At 37.9% G+C, this 14,671-nt stretch overlaps 1 protein-coding gene across 1 annotated transcript; it reads left to right on the forward strand.

The window, feature by feature from the left end:
- Nucleotides 1–230: 230 nt before the first annotated feature.
- Nucleotides 231–1,150, forward strand: LOC129769223 (adrenodoxin-like protein 1, mitochondrial). The gene is made up of 3 exons (XM_055771329.1): nucleotides 231–491; nucleotides 553–604; nucleotides 667–1,150. The coding sequence occupies exons 1-3, from the start codon at nucleotides 398–400 to the stop codon at nucleotides 1,016–1,018; spliced, it is 498 nt and encodes a 165-aa protein (XP_055627304.1). The 5' UTR covers nucleotides 231–397; the 3' UTR covers nucleotides 1,019–1,150.
- Nucleotides 1,151–14,671: the final 13,521 nt, after the last annotated feature.

Below are 14,671 nucleotides of genomic sequence, written 5' to 3' on the forward strand. Positions count from 1 at the left end.
GATATAGTAACAATGTTAGAAATGTATACACAAATAGGTCGGAAATACGTGTTTCAAGTAATTAAATACCAAGATTTGAAAATTTTCATTCAAATTTTAACATTTTAAAACTGGCTTCGTGTTTTCTTATCTAATAGAGATTATTCTAACGAGTTTGGGACCCAATTTATGGCCCCAAATTGAAAGTCTCCACCAGACGTCGACATTGTAGCACTGTCATCGCGGATAGTTTTTTTACGAAATTTAACGAAACATTTGTAATCAAGGAACATTGGTTTATTATCATTTGAAATCTCCGCCTATTTGATGCTGTAATATAAAACATCGGTGCGAGAACGTCTCGCTTGATATTTGATGTTCTTTGTTCTACACATAACATTTTGCCCTGTATATAACTATGGCAATCTCATCAAGTATACGTTATCTATCCAGTAATGTACTCAGAGGATGGTATTATCCGCTTATTTCACGTAACTTTCATCAATCTCAAAGTATTATGAAGTATGTTTTGTCATCCAGGATGAGTGTCTATGTTTGTTTTGTTTTTTTTAGCTCTCCGGCACGGTGAATACGAATGGCAGGATCCTAAAAGTGAAAACGAAGTGTAGTTTGTTCAGACAAGTGTTACCACTTTGAATACTCTTGTTATTTCCATCTGATTTCTAGGGTAAATATCACATACATTGATAAGGACGGAAAACGTACGCCAGTTCGTGGCAAAATAGGCGATAATGCGCTTTATCTGGCTCATCGATACGGTATCGAGATGGAAGGTGCCTGTGAGGCCTCCTTAGCGTGCACCACATGTCACGTTTACGTTCTAGGGGATTATGGGGACAAACTGCCCGCTTCCGAGGAGAAGGAAGATGATTTGCTGGATATGGCACCGTTTTTGAAGGAAAACTCGCGGCTAGGTTGTCAGATAATTTTGACGAAGGAATTGGAAGGATTAGAACTTCAGCTACCGCTAGCGACGCGCAATTTTTACGTAGATGGCCACAAACCAAAGCCTCACTGAGAATGGCTAGTCAGAGCATGTATGATTAAGGCTGATACTCCGTAGATATATATTATTGTTATAATTGAATAACAAAATGTTAGAGATGACACCAAAGGTGGTATGGTATTAAAAAGATTGCTAAACTGATAACGTGTTTCTTCTATATTGCTTGAATTTGCGACCCTGAATATCATTGTGAGGTTCAGACTTTTTTTTCCCGTTTGGGTGTGCTGCGTCCATTGTTTTGAACTATTGTGCTATGCCCAAACTGACCAGACGTCCCGCGTTACGTTACAATAAATGAATCTCAAAATATATTTATTTGGCAGAGTGCTCAAGAGCGCTTCCAATGAATCCGAAGATCAACACGTTGAGCCAGTTTCATCGCACCGAAAGTGAACTTTTTGTTCAGAGAGTGTGCACTGGGAACGATAGCAAAATTGGAAAATGATTTTTATAGAAGTGCCCTATTGATCCGCAGGGACCGCCGTTAGTCAGATGAAACATTCATTCTCGGTCCTCTAGCTCGATCGGGACTCAACCAGTTAAGTTTTGGCTGTACTTATCCCGTTTGAATCCACTCATCTCAGATAAAGACGTACAAAACATTGTGTCGCGCTGTTTGGACACCGTAGATCCGGTTGACATTTTGCGACTGGTTCCTAAAGGCAGAGACACTAGCAACATGAAATTTGTGTCATTGAAGATTGGTTTGGATCCTAGTATGAAGGACTTGGCACTTGACCCGGTCTCATGGCCTGCCGGATTACAATTCCGAGAGTTTGTTTTATTTTCCTTTATTGATTTATTTAGGCTCAAGTGGATAAAGAGACACCATCAAGTAATACATTTTAAAACTATTTGACTATATTATAATTACATAATTATTAACTTAAGCCTAACTAGCTAAAACTACTGTGCAATATATAAAAAAAATAATAATTTATTCCTTCGTTGCCTCGTCGGTATTATCCTTGTCTTGAACAGTGCCTGTGGTGGGTCGTAACAACTACATCGCCAGTTGATGTAGCAACTGTATCCTTTGGCAGTGAGTGCCTCCTTGTTATGTTAATAGCTCCTGTAATGACCTTATCTCAACGGGTACTAAGTTCTGTTTGTGTAATAGGAAAGGAAGGGAGAATGGATAGTGGGAGTAGGAGATGTGACCTATATAATAAAATTAGCGCTTCTTAGGAAGACATATATGGGGAACATAAAATTAGGGTCGCGAGTAGCTAAGATATTGCGAACTGTCATGCGTGAGTGTACTCCTTGAGCCTCTAAATCGGCAACCAGTTTAATTCTTTCATTGCAAAATTTATTACATGACCAAACAACGTGCTCGATGTCATGATATCCATGACCACAATTGCATAAATTGTTAGTAGCAAGACCTATGCGGAAGAGATGCGCATTTAGCGTGGAATGATTGAACATCAATCTGGACATAGTTCTAATAAAATTTCTGCCAAGATCTAACCCTTTAAACCAGGCCTTCGTTGAAACTTTAGGGATAATAGAGTATAGCCATCTCCCAAGCTCATCTCTGTCGGGAAATGGAGAAGAATTCCCGATACGCTATTTGTCTTTCAAAAACTGTGCCCTGCATACTACCCATCTTTGCGAGTGTATCCGCTTTCTCATTACCAGGAATAGAGCAATGGGAAGGAATCCAAATGAAAGTGATTCGAATACTTTTATCAACAAGAGAATTCAATGCATTCCTAATTTCGATAAGAAAATATGATGCTTTCGTCTGTTGTTTCAAGGATTGAATGGCTTGTATACTGCTAAGACTATCCGAGAAAATAAAATAGTGATCAGGTGGTAAGGACTCAATGGTCTTAATTGCATGATATATTGCAGCCAGTTCGGCAACATACACTGAACAAGTGTCTTCAAGTTTATGAAAGCTAGTGTAATGTTCATTAAAGACACCAAAACCAGTGGATCCGTTGATTCTTGAACCATCAGTGAAAAACATTCTTGAAGAATTGATATGGTTATATTTTGAAGCGAAAATATTAGGGATTAACGATGATCGAAAATGATCTGAAATGTCTCGAGTTTCGTCCTTCATAGAAAGATCGAAATCAACGGAAGATCTGCAAATGTTCGGAAAGCTAACATTATTGACTGCTGAAGGTTTTATTTCTTGAGAAATGTAATGAGAGTACAGATCCATGGATCTCGATCGTTGGTTCAACTCGAGAAGCTTCTTACAATTCTCAATTACTAATGGGTTCATGATTTCGCTTCGGATTAAGAAGCGATAGGACAGCTCCCAAAACCGAACCTGCAATGGTAAAACACCTGCCAAGACTTCAAGGCTCATGTTGTGTGTTGATTGCATGCACCCTAAGGCTAAACGCAAGCAACGATACTGTATCCTCTCCAGTTTAATGATGTGGGTTTTAGCAGCCGAACGGAAACAAAACGAACCATATTCCATGACTGACAGTATTGTAGTTTTGTACAGCCGTATCAGGTCTTCTGGATGAGCACCCCACCATGTTCCAGTAACTGTCCGGAGAAAATTTGTTCTCTGTTGACATTTTTTTATTCAGATACGCAATATGTTTTCCCCATGTACATTTAGCATCAAACCAAACGATTGAACGATGGTTTTGTTGAACAATTGAAGCAGAAGTTCGGGAGGTTGGTGCTTCCTAGAAAATACAACCATTTCTGTTCAATACCTAGATTCATAGCCCATGTAGATAAATAATTTAAGGAAATTTGCAGCGGTCTTTGCAAATCAATAGTTCTAGTACCTGATATGGATACAACATTATCATCTGCCAGTTGCCTCAAAGTACATCCATCTGCAAGATGATCATATCATTAATATAGAAATTATACAGAAGAGGACTTAAGCAAGAACCTTGAGGGAGACCTATGTAGCTAGTCCTAGAAACGGCACAATTTCCATGAGAAAAGTGCATGTGCTTTTCGGATAACAGATTAAACAAAAAGTTGTTTAAAATTGGTGAAAATCCATGGTTGTGAAGTTTATCGGATAAAATTCTTATTGATACTGAGTCAAACGCCCCTTTAATGTCTAAGAAAACAGAAGCCATCTGTTTTTTATTACCAAAGGTCGTCTGAATTTCGGAAGCAAGTAACGCAAGACAATCATTTGTCCCTTTGCCCTTGCGGAAACCGAACTGCGTATCTGATAATAAGTTATTCTCTTCAACCCATTCGTCTAAACAACGTCATTTTTTCCAATAACTTACGGATGCAAGATAGCATGGCTATTGGTCTGTATGAGTTATGATGGGAAGCTGGCTTATTCGGTTTTTGAATGGCTATTACTCTCACTTGTTTCCACTCGATAGGGACAATGTTTTGCTCAATAAACTTATTAAATAACCTTAATAAATGTTTCTTAGCGACGTTTGGAAGGTTCTTCAAAAGATTAAATTTGATTCCATCGGAACCAGGAGCTGAATTATTGCACGAAAGAAGTGCAAGTGAGAATTCAGTCATAGAAAACAATGTCTCGTTATTACTATTGGAAGACGATGTATTACGAGATATGTCTTCTGCAGGGACAAAATCTGGACATACTTTTTTGGCAAAATCAAGAATCCATCGGTCTGAATACTCTTTTTTATCGTTTGTGTTGTTTTTGTTTCGCAAACACCTGGCTGTATTCCACAGGGTACTCATAGATACCCTGTTTTTTCGCTCCAATAAGATTTTTGAATTTGGCGACCCCTCTTGAAGTCGCTAACCTATTCGCGAAGTTTTTCAATTCGGTCTACAACATAAATTCTCCACCTCTTAGCCCAATGAGTTTCAGTCGCATACAGGGATATGACTTCAATATTACAACGCTGCAGTTCTCACCACACGACGTCATGTTACTTTATCGATTTCCTGTCTGTTTAATCGTTCGTTGAACGAAAGATCCTTTCCCAGCGTGTGGAAGATAACCACGATCGTACCAATACACAAAGCAGGGAATCGGAATCAGGTTGAGAATTATCGTGGAATATCGCTCCTCTGCAGCATGAATAAAGTTTTTGAAACTCTTGTCCACAACGCCCTTTACATCGTGGTTCATCCTGTAATATCGGAGTTTCAACACGGGTTCGTCCAGCAGCGATCTACTACCACAAATTTGATGTGCTACACCAATATTCTATTCCGTGAGGTTGAATCCCGTAAGCAGGTCGATTCCATCTACATCGATTTTTCGAAAGCATTCGACACCGTGCCACACCAATATGCGACTGCAAAATTAAAAGCCATGGGATTTCCAACCTGGCTGGTTGAGTGGTTTCTATCCTACTTAACGGACCGTCAGTTCTCCGTGTCGGTTAACTCCACTCGTTCTGCAACTTTCAAAATCACATCTGGAGTACCACAAGGAAGCGTGCTTGGACCGCTTTTGTTTGTTCTTTTCGTCAACGACTTGCGTCCTCATTCATCATCTTTTAAACAAATGTTCGCCGACGACCTGAAGATGTTCCGCGTTATTGTGACTACACTCGACTGCCTCGCTCTACAAAATGACATCGATGAACTGCTACTGTGGTGGTTTGGTGTCACGATCGACTCCAAGATAAGATTCAATGAACACGTGGCACTTATCGCGGCGAAATCCTCTACCATTCTAGGTTTCATTCGACGTTTCACTTGGCAATTTACCGATATCTACGCACAGAAAGCATTATTCTGCAGCCTGGTTCGTAGCGGCTGAGAATATGCGGCCCCTCTCATCACGCATCGATGATTGTCAGAATTGAACGAATACAGAAGCGCTTTATTCAATTCGCTTTACGAAACCTACCATGGAATGACCCGTCTAATCTGCCTGATTATCCTGCACGCTGTATGTTAATCAAAATAGAAACATTACGAAACTCACCATGGAATGACCCGTCTAATCTGCCTGATTATTAGGTTCGACCTGAAGACAATTTGCGTGATACCTCTTTATGAAGGCAGCAACTTCCGGCAGGCACCTCATACTGTATATCTCCCCGTTCACCGCAAGACTCGAAAGAAGAGCGGCTTGGACATTCCGTTCTCGCCGATCGTCAGCCAGAGAAGGACCATATTCGAGAACTTGGTGTGGAATTTATATTTAACGTCAATGCTTACCTCCTTGGTGGGGAACGTAAGGTATCCGGTCTACTTCCAGTCCTTGAATTATAGCGTCAAGTAGGTTTCGTCATTCATTATGAGCACGACAGCGCTTCGCCGGAAAGAAATTTTTTTCACCAGCAACTCCAGCTATTCCATCTGACCTCGTCTGACGCTTCCGCATAAAAATGTTCCGTTCTCCACCGTTTGGCTGGTTAATTCGATCTCCCGGCTTAAGGAGCAGCAGGAAGAGGATGTTGGTTATACCAGATCGGCTATATCCGGTAGACACGAAGTGCCTCAGGAAGCTTCTTCGATCTTCTTCGCTCCGGCTGGAGCTGGCATTATGAACAAATCATCATGTTGCTTGACTGTTTTCGCCATGGCTGCTGCGAATCATCAGCGTTGAATCATTTTTGTTGAAGGCTTAATAAACGTAAGATTCAAGGAAAATTTGTTCCATTGAATTATCTTTCCTATTTTTTTCCATCGCCATAAGAAATTTGTCAATTTTTTTATGCAAACGTTAACAGTAAAATCGTTGGAAAATTGCTTCGAATTTTCAAATATTCCATTCGGTAATTTGAAGAAAATGGTAGAATTCGAATCGTGCTTGCCAGGCTTAAATGCTCCGATTGAGGGTAAACAAAATCTGTACCACCGAAAAATTACAACTTTGTGTTGTGTCAGTTTTTCAGTATCTCTTAGCAAAATTATATCTCCTAAGCAGAACGAAACATCTCAGAAGACGCAGAACCACAACAGAAAATCCGAACAGAATCTGTTGGGTGGTGGCGGCGGAGGAGAAAAGAATAGCTCCGAAATTAATTTTCATCTTCAGTTATCAACCGAAAAACACAACTCTCAACAGAGAAAAATACTTTACATTTAACTGGAAGTAATAATTGAAATCACGAAATTGAATGATCGATTGAAAAAAATCCCAAATAAATCATTGGCGATTTATCAGTCATCCAGCTGGCGACCGGATCATCCAGGATGGCAAAAAGGCTTTTAAAATGGTATTTCTCAAGGCCAAGTTGTTTAATTTATTTTTTCAAATTGGATTTTTTCAATACTAGAGACGAATAAACTGAGAAAGCTTGAAGCCTCTGTAATTCGAAATAACATCATTATACCGTTATACCAATAAATCCAAACACACTCCTAAATTCACAGAAGCTCTTTTTAGCCAAAAATAATAAAAAATAGATTTTTAGATTTTGTTTGGTAGACCCAGCTGAAGGTGGTTGATTCATAATTCATTCTTGTTCTCACGAGAACAATACACGCACTCAGAACAATAGACGTAACGCACTCATCGCGACATTCTTCTCGTATAACACACAATGAGACTCTAGGTGATTATCTGTTCTCCCACTACCGTTATCTATTTGATAACGCATAGAATCAACAATTCGTACAATCCCACGGTATGAAAACCGACAACGTACGCCCTAATTGATATTTCTCTTCTGCTTCGATTCTGCTCTACACTATGCAAGTTTCTTGCATATTCTGAAGATGCATTCTGTGGTGACAAAAGTTTTTCAACACAGTAACAAAATAGAAATTGATGTTGGCCAGAGCGATCACAATATTTAGAGAACTTTCACTAACAGTAAACGACATGCATCGAAAAATCTTGGATAAGACGGATTTTCAAGCAGGTATATTTATAGATTTTTGTGATTTCAATAGTTTTCTTTCAAAGCAATTTCCAGCTATTGAGACTATTTTTGGGTAAATAAGTAGCCAGGATCACTCATACACCTCCTATTTTTCGAACGAACTGATTGACAAACCAAAATCTTTGCTTCCCAAATGTAACGCTCTCGTTTTACAAATTTTAAACTTACACCCCATAACAGATTCAATTTTTTTTTATCTAATCTGTTCATTTTATTAAGCTCATTTAGCAATTCAGCTGTAACAGAGCCGAATTTATTCATGTACATTTTTATCTGCGCTCTGGCGGATGTGCACAGGTAAAAGAACAGAAGTGGCTTTTAATGTATATTACACAATCGCTATTTTTGGCGTAAGAGTATTCCTATCTTATCGATACACATTTTTATCTATTATACAGTAGCTATTTAGGCGTAAGAGTATTCCTGTTCTATCGATACACACATGTCGCCTTTCCTTTTTTCGACGTGAGAATATTCCTATTGTTTAAACTTTCACAGTTGGGCCAACACAGCGGGACTGTTGATATGAGGCTTCCATTGTTGTGAGCGATAAGATACTGGGATTACCGTCACATGATGATTGTTGCGTGGAAGTAGTAACTAGAATACGTTATGAGCTCATGATCGTTCGCTTAGTAGCGGACACGCTTAGGCTACGTAGACCCCCCTACAGATTCAAATATGATGTGACGCTCATCGTGTACAAATTACGTAACGCTAAAAATGCATTTCTAATAGATAGCAAAGGAATTGATGAGAAATATATCGCATTTATAACCATGAATAACATTTTATTTTTCCCGAGATAAACAATCGAATAATTGTGAAATACCAAACACTATCCATACGCTATATGTGCCTCGTTTTGATTGGTCCAATTTGTGGTCCTCAAATGGTTCCGACCAAAAGGAGTCATACGCCTCTTTGGTTATGTTTGGTTTTTGACTGGTTAAGTTTTATAGACATCCAATTGGTTGTCGCTTCCTGGTCTTCCTATTTCTTCAGTTCACTCTTCAACACACAACCAGATTCCACAGAATAGATCCAGACTAGTAAAGGGTGAGCTTGAGCTACTTCCATTTCTTTTTCTTCATTTACTTGTTCATTTCCCTCTACACCTCAGTGGCTCGGAATTCAGTACAGTTGCACCGAACTTATCTGACTTTCTTCAAAAATTGTCTGGGAATTTTTCGGCAACTAAGTAAGATAAGTTAAGCATTAAGGAATTTAAATGCCTCTTAACTGTCTGTGAATATGCAGATGCTAGCATGTATATATATTCTTTTGAGACAGACATTTATTTATTTTATTATTGCAGTTATTTCTGCCTGATAAACTGTTGCCCAGTTTCCCAAACCTACAGAGATTTTTGTTCTGGGACCATACACTCCGGCAACTGTTCTGATTCCCATTTCGACCCATCAGTGTAGAACATGATTAAACCAATACGAGCACTGGAACCACCTTCGTCCCATACTGAACGAGAAGGTTCGATTACACTGTATGGAATGTCGTAATTTGTCCTAGGTTCCATCTAATCACAGTTCATCTCTAAGGATGGTCCCCGTCTAGTATTTTTATTCCATCTTTTAAGCTTTAGAGCGCTTTTCTTAGCCTCTAGCAGAACATGTTGGTTCAAAGGTAATAGGTGAAGGATAGCTTCCAGCGCCTTAGACGGTGTGCTTCGCATTACTCCAGTGATTACAACACATGCTAGTCATTGGAGTTTGCTTTTTTGTGGCTGCGGTCTCCTTAGTCTTTTGCCACCATACCGATGAGGCACAGAATATCCTAGACCGCATAATGGCAGTGTAGACCCACAAACCATTTTTGGCCTATCATTTAAAGCATGCCCATAGGGCAATGTTGGCCTTACTGATGATTAAATCTAAGTGTGTGTTCCAATTTAGTTTAGCATTTTTCATTTAGTATACACCATGGCATTTCACTGAAACGCTGCATTTTATTCCTGTCCTCCAAGATGCAAAGGCTGCAGATGCTGTTTCTTCTGTTTGGTGAAATTTGGAACAATTTTTGTTTTTGAGAGATTTATGCCCGGACCTTCTGTGGCACACCATGATTGTGTAAGGTTCAAGACCTTCTGCAACCTGCTCGATTTCACATCGTCGAACTTGCCACGTACCATTATGACTACAGTAATCATTCGATAACTGAGCGAGAAGGGAAGGCCAGCTATCGACATTCACTTCCTAACTGAACCGGCATGTAAAACGTCAAATTGAATCGAGGGGAGCTTCAATGAATTGTTTGACTACATTCAGCTTTGTATTCCGAATTTGAGAAACGACAATGACAATAATTGATTTTCAGGTGGAATGAACACACTTTTGAAATAACAATTATGAATGAAAATTAACTTTTCTCAATCAAATAAGTATTTAGATGGTGAAAGCTAGTCACGCGGAATGGAGTAAGTTTAATTTCGGATTTATTTAGCTTTTTTGCTAACATTTTGAATTTTGTTTTGCTTTTTAAGAAATAAAAAATAAAAAAATAGCAATTTACTCGCTTGGTGGCATTTTTAGAACGAAATCCTGACGTATCCAGAGGACGTAGATTTGTTTATTAGGATTCGATAAATGCACTATGGGATGTAATTGAGGACTAAAAATGTAGCTCCCGTAGCCCGATTGAAACATGGCGAAAGGCCTAATTTCGATTGTCCTAATTGAATAGAAATTCTTTGTTTCTATTTATGGATTAGACTAACAGAGAGTTGCAATTGGTGAACAAGACCCGAATCAGGACGATAGTTATATCGAATAAGGCCATTGATCTTTTGTTTTTACATAATAGTAATATTTTCATATGTTTATTGTTTTAAAAACATACTTTGAATGAGAGAACATTTAAGTTTCAAATAAGGAAAAAATGAATCTATCATTGCAAAGCTTTTAAATTAATAATTTTTAAATTATTCTCGTTCTTTTTCCATAATTTTAATATCCGTCTAAAGAAAACCTGAATCATTTTCTGCTTTTCGCAAATTCCTTGAAACTCATCAGATGTTTCATATGAAAATTATGCTTCTGACCGACGCTACTGACCAATTTGTATTTAAATAATTATATCAAACCTCATGTCCCGTATATCAAATTACACGAGAATGGGAAGGATAAGAGGATTAAACTTCAGTATCCCATATGGGAGTAGCTCAGATTATACTGATCAAGAGATGGATAAATTCAGGCTTATTCTGAGATATAGAAGATATTATTATTCATCAAAATTGTAGAAACAGTTCTAAAAAAATGAGTTTAACGTTGACCTATACTAAATACTTCTCACTATTCAAACGAGTAAGACAGAGCTGAGTAAAATAGTATGCGAGATATCGATTATTAAACTCATGATATTCATGCTTTTTCTCTAGAGTTATTTATAGAAAGAGGAAGTAAAATTACATTCCCATAAGTTAAACAACTACATTATTCAAGGGCAACCTAGTATTCCTCCTCATCTTTGAAGCAGCGTTTGATTCAGCAAACTAAATTGAAATCATCGAGGTATAATCGCAAACTTGTCATTTCAAAACATACGTTCAATTAAATGGAATATTATCTCATACACTTATTAATTTTGCTTACATAACGTTCGAACGTCCGAAATTATGCAACCGACATAACTTTCAAACGCCCTTAATTATGCAACTGACATGTCTTTTATAAACGGGAATGAACTCTTTCACTTCACGGAGTTTATTTTTACACGCAACTGTCCGTGACAATGATGATAGACACAAAGGGCCTGATTCTCAAATACACTTCGAATACACTTCACGGTGGAAACGGAATGAAACGTATCCGCGATGACAACGATACTGTGTCGGCATCTGGATACGAGATTTGTTTCCCACTAAACTTATCATTATAATATCAGATTATCTTCAGATGAAATTTTTGTATAAGATTATTATATCACATGAAGAAAACAAAGTTTTCCACTCACATTGAATACCAGTTTGATACGAAGCAGTTCATTTTCATTAATGATTTTTGATTTGTAAAGTGCTCATTCTGCCTGAAAACTCATTATTATCTTCGACACTTCACTAACTCGTTAAACGTAGTTCAATGGCGTGCTGTTTATTCCGTTTCCACCGTGAAGTGTATTCGAGAATCAGGCCCAAAAAGATTAAGTGGAGTGTAAGTGACGTGAAAGCGTTTGTGACTAGAGATGGGCAAACCGTTCACGAACGGTACGAAAGAACTAGTTCGCCGAAAAGAGTGAACGAGCGGTCGTTCTTTTTCAAAGAACGATAGTTCTCCAAACGAACTGATTGCGAGCGAACGGTTTGTGAACGAACTAATTCCGTAAGAACGGTTTGCGAGTGAACTGTTGGAGAGTGAACTGTTTGTGAACGAACTGTTTGCGAGTGAACTGTATGGGAAAGAACTGATTGAGAGTGAACTGTTTGGGAACGAACTGTTTGAGAACGAAGTGTTTGCGGACAAATTGTTTGCGAACGAACGAGTGCAGCTGAACTGATTTACGCTGGGCGGAATGGATAAATATAACGAGAACGCTTGTAAGGAAAATAAAACGATTTGTCATTTATGAGCAAAATGCGTGTAACGCAGGGTTTATTTTGTTATTGTATTCTCAATTTTGGGTTAAAAATTAAATTAGATTCTCGTAGTTTTAAAAGCAAAACTTCATATACATAAATAAAAAATCTGGGGGAAGCTGGGGCGATTCATGGATTAAGTAAAATACAATTTTATAGTGAGGGTATGTTGAGAAAAAAGTTTTTTCGTTGCTTTCAATTCATTGTTTGGCCAATTGCGTGAACCTGTGTGTTGTCCAAAAAGAGAATATGAAAAATTGCACATATTTTGTGAGCATCAAATTGTTACATAAACTTTTGTCGACCGATAAACATATTTTCACATACAGTTTGCGACTTTTAATGAAGCAGCTTATCTTTCCCCACTAAATTTCAAAAATATAAATCCCATACATACACTATCCAATCCAACGATATCAATATTGATGCTGCTGTCTATTGATGTTGGGTTCCAGCTAACATTCTATGTTGTTCTTAATATCGCTGAACGAAAGAGCGAAAGAACGGTTCAAATGAACTGATTCACTTTGATGAACGGTTAGTGAGTGAACCGTTCATCAAAGTGAACTGTTTTGCCCATCTCTATTTGTGACAGTGATGTTCGTGATCAGGCCCATAAAAGATGGTATACAAGATGTTGACAATCCTGTCTGGCTTACAAGCATGGTATTCACTAAGCAAGATATTGTTGATTCAGTATTGCGTGATTACGTTGCTCCAGTCGAAAATTTATTGACAGAAGAATCGCTTTCCTAGACACCGCTTATGAGTTTTGGAGACCTGAAAAAAGAGCCGACGTTTTCTGACGCACTCAAGTGTCTAGATGGCTTGTTGCGATTCGTGAGGAACGATGCTGCAAATGTGAGCCATCTCAAATCGCTACGAACAAAATTAATTGAAATTGAATGACTGGAGACTATTGCGCGTTTTTTCCTTTTGTGTTATTTCAATATAATCAAATGTTATTATTAAAAATTTCATCAAGTTTTTTGTCAAGCGAAAATAAATTCAATTTTTATAACATCCGAATGTCTCTCACAGCAAAATTTCACACTGAATATGGTGTCAATTGTTTACACATTTCTGCGTTCGCCCAGTTAAAAAGCAGTCTAGTTAGCGAACAATTACAGCATATCGTTAGCTAACCCCACGATTTCGAAACCTTTTGCTTTAAGCTTCCCAAAATGTCGTCAACCACTAGTGACCAAAGGAGATATGATAGAACCCATTGATAGATAAGAAGCATTATCGAAAGCATCTTCGATGTCAAGAAACAACAGCGTGTGACTGTGACTGTGGATTTGCTTGATTGGTAGGCCATCTGGTGTTTAGATAAAGGACCTTCGGTCATGAATGCTGACTTTATGTATTCATGTAAGGTAAATGAATTTGGTTTGTCCATTCGAAAATATGATCATGGTTTGTCCACTTTTTTGAATGCTCTGATTTAGCACACCTTTGTCAAATCAGGTATTCGAATGTTTCAAAACATATAAATGAAATTGTCTTTTTAATGATTTACAGTAGTTTTATAGTATATTTTACGGAATCACATGTTTTAAAGGATTATAAAATACATCTTTCTATCGGTGTCAATGCGCCCCTCATTCAAGTTAACTTTTAATCGTTTACCAGATGATTCTTTGGCACGTATTCATACCTTTTTTGGATTATAACACTCACAAGTATTGTAAACATCAGAAAGTATTGTAAACAGCAAAACTGGTGATTTCTAAAACCGGACAAACCATGATCTTTTTTTGGACAAACCATGATCAGAGATGGTCAAACCATTATCATAAAAAATTAAATAATCTCAACGCCTTATGGTAATATTAGCAACTAGAGACTTGGGGCTTTACAACAAACCCAAACTCGTATAGATTATATGAGATTTTCATGAAGAAAAATCGATTTGCATTTACTAGTTGCGTAAAAACACCCCAAATCGGACAAGCCAAGATCATTTACTCTTATACTTTCTCCATAGTTTTCAACAGTATGGACGATAAACTTATTGGTCTGTATGCTTCTGAGACTGATTTATCATGTTTCCTAGCTTTTGGAATTAAGACAACTTTAACGAGTCTCCATATGGAAAGAATGTGTTCTAGTAACTATCAGACTTGCCTCAAAATTTTCGATTAGGGATTGTATTAGCTTTGATTCTCCTTTTTGAATCAGGGCGGGAAAAATTGCATCTGAACTTGCGGAATGTATGGTTGAAAGCACCTCACCGCGTTTTCTACTCTGGTCCTCGTGAAAATCCAGCAATCATGTTTGCGATTTCCTTTG

This window comes from Toxorhynchites rutilus, chromosome 2 (genome assembly GCF_029784135.1).
Source record: "Toxorhynchites rutilus septentrionalis strain SRP chromosome 2, ASM2978413v1, whole genome shotgun sequence".
Taxonomy (NCBI): domain Eukaryota; kingdom Metazoa; phylum Arthropoda; class Insecta; order Diptera; family Culicidae; genus Toxorhynchites; species Toxorhynchites rutilus.